This window comes from Triticum aestivum, chromosome 3B (genome assembly GCF_018294505.1).
Source record: "Triticum aestivum cultivar Chinese Spring chromosome 3B, IWGSC CS RefSeq v2.1, whole genome shotgun sequence".
NCBI lineage: Eukaryota > Viridiplantae > Streptophyta > Magnoliopsida > Poales > Poaceae > Triticum > Triticum aestivum.
Window position 1 is genome coordinate 71,393,706 of NC_057801.1, and position 13,674 is coordinate 71,407,379.

At 44.2% G+C, this 13,674-nt stretch overlaps 1 protein-coding gene and 2 long non-coding RNA genes across 8 annotated transcripts; 1 reads left to right on the forward strand and 2 right to left on the reverse strand.

The window, feature by feature from the left end:
* On the reverse strand, positions 1-8,208 carry LOC123068658 (uncharacterized). Its single transcript, XR_006431936.1, has 3 exons — positions 6,218-8,208; positions 5,233-5,305; positions 1-55 (listed from the first exon to the last, which is right to left on the reverse strand). It is a non-coding gene; the product is annotated as an uncharacterized lncRNA (long non-coding RNA).
* Positions 8,209-8,443: 235 nt separating this feature from the next.
* On the forward strand, positions 8,444-12,510 carry LOC123068656 (uncharacterized). 3 transcript variants are annotated; one of them, XR_006431934.1, is made up of 7 exons: positions 8,444-8,768; positions 8,849-8,977; positions 9,059-9,197; positions 9,281-9,337; positions 10,175-10,336; positions 11,819-11,962; positions 12,113-12,510. It is a non-coding gene; the product is annotated as an uncharacterized lncRNA (long non-coding RNA). The 3 variants fall into 3 exon arrangements; XR_006431935.1 differs by having other exon boundaries at positions 8,445-8,768; positions 10,202-10,336; XR_006431933.1 differs by lacking the exon at positions 10,175-10,336 and having other exon boundaries at positions 8,455-8,768.
* Positions 9,719-11,633, reverse strand: LOC123068655 (uncharacterized). Of its 4 annotated transcripts, none has more exons than XR_006431932.1 (5): positions 11,609-11,633; positions 11,449-11,524; positions 10,972-11,334; positions 10,760-10,875; positions 9,719-10,190 (listed from the first exon to the last, which is right to left on the reverse strand). XR_006431932.1 is itself a non-coding variant. In XM_044491268.1 (5 exons), coding segments are annotated over exons 2-5 (522 nt in total). In that variant the 5' UTR covers positions 11,126-11,334; positions 11,449-11,602; the 3' UTR covers positions 9,719-9,845. The 4 variants fall into 4 exon arrangements, 3 of the variants coding, with proteins under 3 accessions (XP_044347203.1, XP_044347202.1, XP_044347201.1); XM_044491268.1 differs by lacking the exon at positions 11,609-11,633 and having other exon boundaries at positions 10,972-11,031; positions 11,125-11,334; positions 11,449-11,602; XM_044491267.1 differs by having other exon boundaries at positions 10,972-11,524; positions 11,609-11,631.
* Positions 12,511-13,674: the final 1,164 nt, after the last annotated feature.

The following is a 13,674-nucleotide window of genomic DNA, read 5'->3' on the forward strand; positions in this document are numbered from 1 at the left end:
TTTGTTGTTAGTTGGTTCCAAACCCTCGCAATCAATATTTCACCAAATTATTTCCCTGAAAAGCATCCCAAACATCCTTTACAAGATTGATACATATTCTATTTTTTGCTGTAAAACCAAGGAGTAAAATAACACAAGTTACCTACATGATACAGTGGAGAGGTAGGATACAAATCATAGAAATAGCAAATTGTATGATCTAATACCCTTGGCATACAACCTCACAAATAAATTTGGAACCAATCGCGAGGCCAGTAGGGTCAAAATTCGCATTCATTTGGAATAACCAGCTCATGGTTATCCAGATTTAGCCGGCAGGATTGCGCATTTTCAAGCATGATATGAATCATCCTGTGAACACACCTCGAGTTGGCAGCGACATCCTCGCATACTGAATCGCCAGCGGACCCATCGCCGGCATCACACCACCATCGGTGCAGCAGTTTCGGAATTTCCAGCCACGACTTCTTCGAAACACCGCAAGGATTTCTCAGTCAGGCGAAGCAGGTGATGGACCACCGGTGGCCGGTGATGGGTCGGTGTAGAAGAGTAGTGGCATCCGATCCTTCAAGCGAGGTGGGCGGTGGCCGGCGGCTCCGATCCCACGGGTGAGGCTGGCGGCTCCGATCCCGCAGGTGAGGAGGGCGGCGGTGTTCGAGCGGACTGTGCCGCGGAGGAGAGGGTCGTGCATGAGGCGGCAGCCGGGATCCCGCCGATGAGAAGGGGGCGGCGTTCAACCTGGCTGGGCCGGGTGGATCGGAGGAGAGCCGATCTGGTGGTGGCGAGAATTGTGGAGGGGATGGGAGAAAGAGAAACTGGAAGAGGATACGGGGTGGAGCGATTGCTGGGTGCGGGATAAGATCGTGGGGGCTGGATATTTTTTTTCGTGATTGACTGGTGGGGGCCACAGGCTGCCAAGGGCCAAAAATTTAGAAAAGTAGCGGGATTATTATTTTTAGTGAAGGGGGGAAAGGTATTTTTGGGGTAAACACGTGAAATATTTTCACAAAATCAAAAAGTATATTTTTTTCTGTGAGGGCCCGAACGAGCAAAACAGGTACTTATGGATTCATACAAGTTAGATCGGCACTTGTGGTCATTACGACTAAGATCGGTAGTAGTGGATCTATATGACTAAGATCAGTATTTGTGGACCCGTACAAGTAAGAATGGTACTTGGGCACCAACAACAAAGATTAGTATTTGTGGTCTGAACACTCTCGGTAAGCACGGATGGCGTCTCATCACCCACCCTGACTCCCTTTGCGCAAGGGTGCTTAAGGGAAAATACTTCCCGCATACTGACTTTCCTCAAGCTACAGCCCCAGCTCGCGCATCCACTACATGAAAGGCCATTGTGGCGGAAAGAAAAGCTCTCTAAACTGGACTTAATTATCAAGCGTGTTGGTGACGGCACTACGATCACAATATGAACAGATTGTTGGATTCCAGGCACTGCCACAATGAAGCCCATGGGGCGGATCGGTGCTGCACATCTTGAACATGTTTCAGATTTGATTGACAACTACACAGGCAATTGGAATGTAGAACTCGTCCATCAAAACTTTCTTCACCCAGACGCAGAAGCAATTTTGAATATTCTGTTGAATCCGGCTGGTGGAAATGATTCAATAGCATGGGCTCTAGAAAAGTCGGGCATCTACACTGTAAAGTCAGCGTATAGCTCTTTAGTGACTCGTAACGAGCATAGTTCTCTAGAGGAAGGGACGATCACGGAAACCTCATCGGCAAACAAGCAGTTGTGGAAAGCTCTATGGAAGCTTCATGTAGTACCGAAGGTCCGAGTCTTCTGGTGGAGAGTGTTGCGAGGCATACTCCCAGATTCGGTCACTCTACAGTACAGGCATATAAAACCCCTTGGGCTTTGTGATATCTGGAAAGCCATGAATGAGGATCTGATGCATGCCCTCATAGGTTGCACGCACGCAAAAAAAAGTTCTGGATTGCAGCCAAGGACCGGTTCAACTTCACTTTACCGAGGCTACATCCAGAAACTTGGGCGAGAGATATCTTGATGGCAGACATCTTCTCTAATGATGTAATATGTAAGATCATCACCATTATGCATTCCATCTGGCCATCGCGGAATCGTTGGACACATGACAGGGATGGTTATGATCCAATTCAGGCGATAAAATGGGTGCACGAGACCTTGTCACTTCTGGACCTTCCGGTTGGTCGCATGAGGGATTCAGTTGATCAGTGCTGGAGACCACCGGACCCGGGTTGGGTGACAGTCAGCACGGATGGTGCGATTGATATGGACACCATGAAGGGTGGGCCTGGAGGTGTAGCTCACTCTCACTTGGCGTTCCTTGCAGCATGGAGCTAAACACTACCAAGGGTCTCGGACCCGTTCATCTCCGAGCTGCTGGCATTTCAGGAGGGGGTAATCTTTGCCCACCTTCGCGGATACTCACATGTGATTAGGCCCCTCCAAATGCTCCATCTTGTACAGGTGCTAAGCCTTCCACGTAGGCAAAAAATCTGATGTGGTAAATTATTTAAGAGGAGAGAGATAAGTATGGTGACCCAGGAAAAGAGAATGCTAAGCGCAGGAACCTAGGCAAAACAATTAAAGAAAGGAAGCCCACCAATACATGAAGAGCTTTAGTTGCTAAATCATTAAATGAAGCAAGCTTAGCAACCATAAGCTAAGCACCTATGCATTGGGGAGTATAGTTGCTATGCTATTTAATGTGCTTAGCACCTCATCTAAGCATCCATGCATTGACAACAACCTTATGCAGGTAGACTGCCTTGAGCTTGTCAACCTTTGGTCCTCGCGCAACAATACCCGTTTAGTTGCCGCGCCTATCATACAATAGTTAGAGAAGATAGTCACAAACTTTGATTCCTTTTCGGTTACCCATGCCGGGCGCAACCCGAACTTCCCGGCTCATCAGTGCGCTAAGCGTGCATGTGCACTCGAGGGAACTGAGAGTTGGTTTGACAATAGTCCCGATTTTCTTATCAGTAGCCTACGGGCAGATTGTAACCGACTTTTGATAAGTTAATAAAGCTCCTAGTTCATGGCAAAAAACCAACTAAGAGCGACACTAGTGAGCCCAAACAGGTACGACCAATAATTGTGGGTTGGGACGACTAACATCGATAGGCACAACCCGAACGAGTAAGATAGATACTTGTGGGTCTGGACAACTAAGATCGATGCTTGTGGATGAAAACGACTAAGATTGGTACTTGTGAGCCCGAACGATTAAGATTGATACTTGTGAACCTGAATGACTAAGATCGATACTTCTCATCTCGAACGACAAAGATTGAAGTAGTAAGCCCGAACGAGTAGGACCGACAGTAGTAAACCCGAATGACTAAGAACAATACTTGTGGGCCCGACATCTAAGACCAATACCTGTGGTTTTGGACAATTAATATCAAAAGTAGTGTGCCCGAACGAATAAGATCGATAGTGTCCGATCACGCTAATAATACCATGGGTCGTCCAAATCCACGACTAGCACTATGGGTCATCTGGACTCACAACTAACACTATGAGTCGTTTGACCCCCAACTAGCACTATGGGTCACCCGAACCCAGAACTTAGCACTGTTGGTGATCTTGATCTATAAGCATCATGATGGGTTGTCCGGTCCCATAACTAGCACTAGGTTCGTCTGATCCCACAACTAGCACTATGTGTCGTCCAATCCCATAATTATCATATGGGCCCTCTGCTGGAAAAGGCAGTGCCTAGGAGATGCTTAGGCACGCCTAGGCGCTAGGCGATGGCCAAATGCCTCGCATAGGGCATAAATAAAAGTCTAGGAAGGGCAAGCAAGGAATTGTCTACCCAAGCGAGGAGTCATACGATATTGGGCTGATATGCCAAACGGGCCATATTCAAATGGCAGTAGCTAGAAGTTAACTTATTTATATGCCCTAAATTAATATCAACACACATATAATACTAACAAATACACCATGATAAAAACTGTATTACCACCTAGGTCGCGCCTAGGGCGCTTAAGCACCGCCTAGGCACTAAGCGAGGAGTCATAACTTTTTTCTTCCTAAATTTTGAGCCAAAATGCTCCTGAATTTTAATTTTGTTTCTAGTTTTTTTCTGTTTGGTAAAACTTCTTGAAACTTTCCCAGATTGAATGAGCTAAGAATAGTGTGGATTTTTTAGATTGTTTTTAGTTTTCTGAAATCTTGTTTTCTGGGCAAATTTTGAGCCAAAATGGTCCTGAATTTGAATTTTGCTTTTGTCTTTTTTTATTCGCCAAAACTTCTAAAAAACTTTCCCAGATTGAATAGAGGGTAGTGTGAATTTTTGAGAACTTTTATGGAAACTTTCTTTTTTCAACAATTTTTGACCGAAAATGCTCCCGCTTTTTAATTTGCGTCTACTTTTAGTTCTTTTTGGCATAAACTTCTTCAGTGCAACGCCCAACCCGCTAGTAGTATGCTCTCACACCATGGCCATAGGGAAAAGCATAAAAATCTTTGAAAATATATACCAGAAAATGAAATAAATCATGGAAGCGCCATGAAAAATAAAATGAAATGAAAATCACTAAAAAGATTACATATTCAGAAAACAAGATCATGGATACATGGTAGAGTTAGAATAACCTAACAAGTTCTCCGGAGGAATTGCTAGCACACAATTAACTATGAGGCAGAGGTAGATGGCGGTGGCTGCCCGGTGAGAAAGAGTTTGATGACCATGTTGTCCAGAGAGGGGCGAGGTAGACGACAGAGGCTGTCCGGCAATCCAACGAGACATGAGGTAGATCTGGGTGGCTGGCCGGCGAGTTGGAGGTAAACAACGGTGATTGCTACTAAACATTGATTATAGTGCCCTAATGACGAACTAAACTAAATCATCAATTGCATTGAATAGAAAGAAACATGGAGCTGGCTACTGCATGATATACCAGGTGCAGAACTATTGCAACTGCGCTAAATCAATCCTAAGTACACTTAATTTTGTGTGATGTGTAGGAAAGCATGGTCGAATAAGAGCGGGTGCAAAGGAAATGATAAAATCAGTATTATGAAATCCTTTCCTCTGTCGGGTTGTACAATTGTCTAAAATTTCCTTGATGACTACTGCCATGTATACAAAGATAGAACAAAAGGTCCATACTAAATCTGGTAGACTCCTCGGAAAAAGGATCTGCTAGACCAAACACAACGAGTTTAAACTACATTTGATAAAATAGACTGCTGAAATAGAGTACCTGATGCTCACTGTTTGAATCGGTGGCTGCCTTAATCCACGTCGTTTTTGCAGTCGTAGAGAATACACGAACTCTAAAAACAATCGAGAATTATGAATAGTTCTGAAAATGGTATCATAGCAAGTAATATTTAACAACTCTTCAGAAATTGCAGAATCTCTGTAGTTTATCATATATCTGAATTTTGATATGCTTAGTGGGATTTATTATCAGCATTCTCTGGATTTTATAAGCAGCAACTGCCACTGGGCAATGCTACAAGTTGTAAGACATTTGTGAACTCTGAATCTGTGTCTGTTCTGAACTTCAAAACAAACACATGCAACTGAAGTATGAAACTGTTATTAGCACTAGTTAAGTTGTTCGAAGCCATAGTTTACATGTATGACCTGAACTTGTATGTGTATGCTGCAGCAAGATTTCAGTTGTCTGAACATGCTGTTACAAGTAATCCAAAATTCAAGATTTCATTACTGAATAAAGGCTAGACAGTTAACAGAACTTTACACATATATGGTCTGAACTTTATGCATACACAGTTAACAGTTGATTCTGAAAACTTTAAGGCTGCAATTTCTACTTGTGGGTTTGTGTGACAAACCAAATGATGTTCCCTGCTGAAAAAATTTCATATCATATCCCTCTTCCCTTGAGAGTTTTGTGTTGATGATGCCTACATGTCAAATACATAGCAGCAGCAGCAGCACCAGCGTGCTACAGTCAGCAGCACCAGCGTCATTGCAAGCATCAAGGACAACTCAAGTGTCGGATGCGGGCAGCCGCTAATCATGCGATTAGTGATTGCGGAAGTTGCGCAGTCTAGCGAACGCACTGCTGGCATATCCACTAGCAATCTGAACCCTAGCTGCTAACTGAATTTTAGTTCAAGGCGCCGCAATGTGCAGTTGCTCCACGCCTCCACCGCCTGCACAAGGTGTGAGGAGGGAAGGACGGGAGGAAGAGATGAGGGCAGGGGAAGAGATACCTCTGTTCGTCCATCATTACGACCAAGCGCAGCCGGGACCTCCAAGACCTCGCGCCGGCGTCGTCCCCTCCAGAACCTCACGGCGGCGGCGGCGGGGACGTACGTGGGCGAGCGGCCACTACGATCAAGACCAGCCTGGGCTTTGCCTCCTGGACCTTGCGTCGGCGTCTTCGCCTGCAGGTCCTCGCGCCGACGTCATGGCCATGGTCCTCATTCCTGCGCCGCCGTCTCCCATGTCCTCGCGCCGGCTCCCCGTCTCGCGAGATGGGTTAGCCAGATGCGGGGGTTTGACTAGCGGAGTAGTAAAAGAACACATGACCATAATACCCTTATTGACTAAACTCAATTTTTTTAATTAACAGGTTAGAATCAACGGTGGAAAATAATCGGTAGGGGAATTACATGAAATAACAATTCGTAACTCCCCAATCACCGTAAAAGAGCTCAAATGTAAAATATGACGAGGGAGACACCCATGGGCTAGGTGGCCACCGTTACAACCACATTAAGCCGCAGGTCCTCATTGTGTCAACATAGTTAACAACCACGAACAATCGTCGAATTCACGTCCTTTGTACTTCATATCATATATAAAAGCATATAGATGTTGATCTCCATATTCATTATTGTACTTTGTTTATAGCACAACCCTGAGGCAGACATAATCTACCATGCTATCAGGACTAGCTAGCGGTAAATATTATATACGACAGAATTAATTAATATAAATATAAATAGGATAAATTGCCATTTAGGAAGACTATGGCTACTGTAATACTAGTAAGCATGCACGTGCAACGCACGTCTGAAACAAAATAAGTTCACATGATACAATATTAAAATAATATTGATCCAAAATTTTAGATCGCTATACAATGTTGTCAAGTCACTCAAATTGTATTTCTAAAAATGTGACATATTTGTGATCGAAGGCACATATCATAATCTGTAATAAAAACGCATATTCTGAATCTAATTTTTATTTTAGCAATGTCCACATTGTCATGGTGACTATCTCGTGCACACTGGCACATCGACTAAGACAAGAATAAGAAAACATTGGTGATATGAGGCAAAATGTAATATGTAACTATAGTGACTTATACAAAAGTTTAGATCGATATAGTGAGATGGAATGTCTCTGAATAGCTGGACTTCGTGGCGCGCTAGTATCCCTACACACATATTAAATCAGTCAACATCCATGTATTCATCATTTTCTCGTATGTTTTTTACTTGTCTCAATTTAAACTAATAGGATAAAGATTATACCTTTTCACCCATTCACTAATGTAAAATCAGAATTCTCTCAGTTATAATGACATCAGAGTAGTAATTTATTGGAATTCAAAATGAACTAAAAAATATGTCTCACTCTAGTAGAGCGACATTATCAACCATACTGATAAAAAAGGAAAGTTCATCCAATAAGTCATCATTTGTTGGATTGAGAGACGTTGAAAGGGTAAATAATTGCGAGATGAGCTCAACTTCTGATGATGTATTTGATGTTTTGAGGTTCTCAGAAGGTCTATCCAAGAATCATACAATCCATGTGATTTGTGGCGCCTTGAACGTCATCTTCCATGTCTCGATTTCTTATATCATCATCATCATTCAATTCCGAGTCCACTAAAATGACAACTATTTTGACTTAAAATAATATCAAAGTTAAATAGTGATACAACATAGAATAAATATAATGACACACAACAAAAAATACTTGTGAAGTGTCAGACAAAATATCTCTTGTGAAGTACTCCCTCCGTCCCAAAATTCTTGTCTTAAATTTGTCTAAATACGGATGTATCAAGTCACATTTTAGTATTAGATACATCCATATCTAGACAAATCTAAGACAAGAATTTTGGAATGGAGGGAGTACTAAATAAAATATACCATCCACATACCACAAGATGACCTGCATGATTACTAAACTTAAATCTACTCCATTTTTTTATCAATTCTATTGATATTTGTATTAAAATACTTTTAAAATCATCAAATGATCATGACTGTAACAAGCTGTGATGATAAAAAAAATCTCACCCACGCAGGTGAATTGGACATGCCCTATAATAAATAATCGATGATAATTCTTTTTTGTATGGACAATACTGCACCCACTCACAATCCCTCTCTGGTCACTGCCTAATAGAAGTATTATTAGTAAGAAGTAGTAGTATTAAAAAAAACTCAGTCAACCTTCCTCAGCCCCCTCACATTTCTTATCTTCCCCATTCTTCTCTTCCTACCTCCTCCTCTGTTGACTCACGCTAGATCCCCCATCCACAGCCGGCACTCTCTGGTGGCCGCCCCTCCCCTTCGTCACCATTGTCGGCGGACACGCAGGCCCATGCTCTTCCCCGCCCCGCCCCTTCTTCACATCCTATTCCCGAAGTGCTCGAGGAGGCGCTCGAGCTCGGCATGCTCGCCGGCGACACCGGAGCCCTCCCTCCTCCTGATGCACTCTCCGTCGCCGCCATGAGCGTCTCTACCTTCTCCCGCGCGCCATGAATCCTCCCTCCCCCCTACTCGAGACGCCATCAAGGTCCGGTTCCAACTCTTCTTCTCCCCTCGATCCGGATGCTCTGCTCTCCGAGACCATCTTTATTTGCTTGTTCGATTCAGTCTGGAGCAGGAGCAGCTGCTACTCCCGACCTCCGATTCCTTCTTTCCATGGATGACCACGAAGACCTCCGCATGATGTGCTGCTGCTCGGGGCCCTCCCTATGCTTCTCCTCGCTCGTAAGGGTCCAGGTTAGTCTCTCCGACCCTGCCGCCTGCTCGTCCCCATCAAATCGGTGCGTAGCCTCACCGTGTGCAATGTTCATCGCCTAGGGTTAGCTGCTCAGGGGCCATGGTGTGTTCCGTGTGGCGCTGCCTTCGCGGCCGCCGCCGTTCCCTTGTTGTGTCTCTGAGACTGGAGGTCCCTGCTCGCCAACTCACAGACGGTTGTTCTCCGACCAGTTAAAAAAGAGTAAGCTTTCTTCCAAGCCTATGATTTTCCTTTCATCCTCTTAGTTGGTGCCTTTGTTGATGATGCAGCCCTGAATGGTTCAGATTTTCTGAAGGAGGAGGTGCCGAAAGGGGATGGGAGCAACAAGTCTGAATCGAAGAGTATGTTTTGATTCTGAGATGCATTGCACAGTATTTTTATTGTTCTAAGAAATCTATGTAGTTGTCTATGGAGCATTTCCTTGAAGTGATGGTTGGGCATATTTGTTTACTAATTCGAACTTCCAGATTACCTTAGTCGGCAACTCCAAATATTTCTTAGATGTCTTACCACAAGCATTGTACTGCAAAAATATACTCCCTCTGTCCCAAAATAAGTGTCTCAACTTTGTACTAACTTTAGTATAATGTTGTACTAAGCTTGAGACACTTATTCTGGCACGGAGGGAGTATATACTAAACCGGTTCATGATAGATCAACCATATCTCGTTGATGCTCTCACCTATTAGGATATGTACATGAAAAGAAGGATATGCTCAAACTGCTTAGTCCCAACAACCAATCATTCAAGTGCACCATTTTACACTCTGGAAGCAGGAAGTGCAACTTCTTTAGTCTTTAGAATTAGAATGGATCAGGTGTACTCCAGATGTTTTCAGTTTTAAATAATTATGCACACAAGAGTGCATTGCGAAATAGCAATAAAAAGTTGGATTTTGACTGGTACCGAAAAGGATTAGACCTCCGTAGAAACAATTCGCTGCTGCTGACTCGGACAGAGTTGTGCTGCACCACGTCGATCTCGCCGTCATCGAAGTCGATGATGGACATGCCCGTATCTTGCCGCCTGCATGGCATGTGTGGTGACCGTATGGACATGAAGCTGATCCTATTGCTCAAAGGATACATATCATCTTTATGTGTTTCCTGAACTGGTCGGATTAGCAGCGATGTTTGCATCTCCTCCCTCTTCCTACTCGAACACCACTTTCTTCTAGGAACTGATGGCATGTCCTGCCATGAAGAATTTGAAGCGGTCAGAAGACATAAGAGCCCGGTCCTATCCTATGTTAAGGCCATGCTGATGTGTAAGAGTTTGCGGGTGACATCCTCCATGGCAATCATATTCCCTCCAACATCCTTCAGGCCATGGCGACCAGGTAATGCTAACAGCTCAGTTGGATAAAGGTTCCTTATGTCTTGCGATTTAGTCGAGTTGGGTTACTCTATTGTGTGGCTCACGTCGGGGTTGAGTAGAGTTAATCTTGCCTATGCTAGTGCTAGCCTGCTGGATTTGGGTGATATCCAAAGATACATTTAAACTTACACTATAAATTATACCTTGCAAACAAATTTCCTTAGAGGGGAATTATAACATGCAAGCACTATAAGTTCAGTGTATTATTATTAGTACTGCATAGCAAATTAGCAATCCAGTTCATTCATAAATAAGATTTCAACACACCATTGGTATAGAACATCGTACATAGTTTCGAGGTCTACATGCCTCGCCTGATCCTGAATTTGACCCATAAATAGATTTCAGAGACACAACTGTAAATACATTAAGTAAGAGCAATTACCAGAGGTGACTGTTGCTGCTGTTTTGCCGGCAAGAGGGCATGCATCTGTGCATACAGCAGCCACGGACTAAGCATTCCTTCACAAGCAGTAAGGTGTTCTTGCCCTTGCCTTCCAGCTGTTGCGTGAATAAATGACAAAGTATTAGCATCACAAGCGAAGAATAACAGAAATCGTCTTATCAAACGATGGTGCAGTCGGACTAATAACTAACCATAGCGGTGAGGTCTTTGCGGTGCATTCCTGGGCCTAGCGAGTCGAGCACCTGGATACACTGAAAATAGGCATTTTTTTAGTTTAGGTCCCATCTATACAAACATCCATCCTCGATTAAATTAATAGTAATATGTACGGAACTGAGGCTCACTATATCATGTTCCAAATAAGTTGTAGCCCTCTTTAATACCCATCTTGGTGCGTCATCGTGTATAGAGCTAAATTCCTTATCTTAGAGATGCATGCATTCTTTAAGAACAAAATTCATGTATTCATCAGTATTTGCTATGGGAGTATTGCATCCAAGTTGGTACGATTCAAAAGCTACATCTTGATGCGTCATCATGTATGGATCATTTGTCTGGTCATTACCCAGGATAGAAAATCATAATATTAGTAGAGCATAACAATGTAGGTATTGTAGTAGACGTAGGATCGACAAAAGTAATTTGCAGATTTTTTGTGTTTTGAGTACCAGGTTCGACAGAGCCTCTCTTATCATTATCCGACATATTTTTCTAGTTGATTTGAGCCAGTAAAAGGCTCCATACCTGAACAAAGGAAAGAGAACCCGAATGTACGGTCAAATAAACATTGTCGACACAGTTGCAACATAATTAAATCGACAAACTAACCATCTTCAATTGTGCAATATGGGTCTCATATTCTGCTGAGTTGGGGTACCTTAACCCCTGAAATTTGGACGTTAGGCCCTGCATTCACCATTTTTCAACATAGAAAACCATTAATGAGATGTAAAACGGGCTTATAGCATTCTGCTGTGCAACTATTTATTTTTTAGAACTCTGTTGTCAAAATTCTAATCCTGACTAATGTTGCAACAGGTCAAAGAAGTCGAACCTGAAGAAGTGCAGGGAAGAATTATAGTTGCGTGTGGCTGGCTGGTTCAGGGGAATTTCAGGGTGGCGCGGGTGCCGGAGCAGGCTCCTAGGCACTGGCGATCTGTCGGACGGATATTAGAAACGAAGGTGAGGTTGTATCTTGTTAGGCGGGTCTTCATTGGCTGTTGAAATCATACCTGGCCGATCTGATGGGGCTGCCTACTGCTCCAAAACTCATGCAGATGATGCATAATGATCTTGTTGTAGCCTGGCTGATCCATGAATATTTGATTGTAGGTGAAGGAGGAGCGGCCGCCCACTCGACGTTGCGATGTAGGGCGGCGAGGGAGCCCGGCAGGGAGGCCTCAATGCGCTGCAGGACGTCGAGGGAACCGTCCAGCGAGGCGACGATGCGATGCAGGGATCGAGGCCGCCGTGCATGGAGGCGACAGGGCGCGACAGGGCTGCTGAGCTTCGTCTGGAGCGGTGGCGAGGAAAGGCAGGGAGAGGGGCCAGGGACACGATTAGGTTCGGCTTCCTTTTTTTGTGAGTTGGTTAGATGGTTAGATTAGCGTGATTTGAGGGGCTGCGGATGCGGGACGGAGAGTCTCATATTTTCATCTGGTGGAGTACGGTCAGTCTATTGAAACTACTAAGCGCACACCAGATCTTGAATAAATTAATGATGGCTGTTAGATTGGGTTGTGTGGGCTTCATCCTGTGGTGCTGATGCGTCTGTGGACGTTTTGCGGGGTGCACGTAAGAAAGTTCCTGTTTGATTGTTTAATAGTAGTGAAGATAACGACTTGTGTCGAGGACAGATAATGACGCACACATGTCAATTATTCATTAGGAAAGTGAAGGGAATTGACAACTTTTCTTATCAGTAGACAAGGAAAGCTGTGTTGGGTGTGAGGTGCTAAAATTTAACCGACAAGCCTTTGGCATTATCTTCATGTACTGATTCATTCGCACCTATAGTAACGAATATTCATTTTTGAATCCAGGATCCGCTAGTAGAAAAAAGACCTAATGTGAAGCTCATTAGTCCCGGTTTGTAATTGAACCGGCACTAATGTGGCCATTAGTGCCGGTTCCAACGGCTAGACGGGCGGCGCTCATTAGTACCGGTTCGAGGCGAACCTTTAGTATCGGTTCGTGCCACGAACCGGTAATAAAGAGGTGGTGAACTTTAGTACGGGTTGGTGGCTCCAACCGGTACTAAAGGTCCCCCCTTTAGCACGGGTTCGTGCCACCAACCGGTACTAAAGGGGTGCGCTGCCACCCGCAGTGCACAATGTTTAGTCCCACCTCGCTAGTTGAGAGGAGCTCGCACTGGTTTATAAGCCCCGCCGCAGCTACCGTGTCGAGCTCCTCTCTAAGCATGCCTTTGTAGGTCTATTGCAAGTCTTCTGCCTTGTGGGCTATACGGGCCTGCATCCTGGCCCAACTAGAGATTAGGTTTCTAGTCGTATGGAGGCTGTGCCGGTCTAGTAGGTGGGCTGTTTTTGTTTTATTTCAAAAAAAATAAAAAAAACTCGGTTGGTGTTACCAACCGGGACTAAAGGTCCCCCAGACCACGACGCGCCTCGTGCCACGTGGTGGCCCTTTAGTGTTGGTTCGTGCTGAACCGAGACCAAGGGGAGGGGGGACCTTTAGTCTCCACACTTTAGTGCCGGTTGCAGAACCGGCACTAAAGGCCCCTACAAACCGGTAATATAGCTCTGTTTACTACTAGTGATCATCTGCTTTCTATGAATAGTAAAATCAGGTAGAAAAACAATTCAAAAAAATGGATTTTTTTAAGCAAGGCACTTCAAATGCTTGATGTCCGGGCAAAATTTTATCATGTTAGGACA

Excerpts from the sequence above, each read along its gene's own strand:
- LOC123068655 (XM_044491266.1), bottom strand. The coding sequence starts at position 11,485 with ATGTCGGATAATGATAAGAGAGGCTCTGTCGAACCTG. Across the intron at positions 11,032-11,448 it reads GAGAGGCTCTGTCGAACCTG|TGTATCCAGGTGCTCGACTC; the intron begins GTACTCAAAACA and ends GCCTATTTTCAG. Across the intron at positions 10,876-10,971 it reads GCAAAGACCTCACCGCTATG|CTGGAAGGCAAGGGCAAGAA; the intron begins GTTAGTTATTAG and ends TTCACGCAACAG.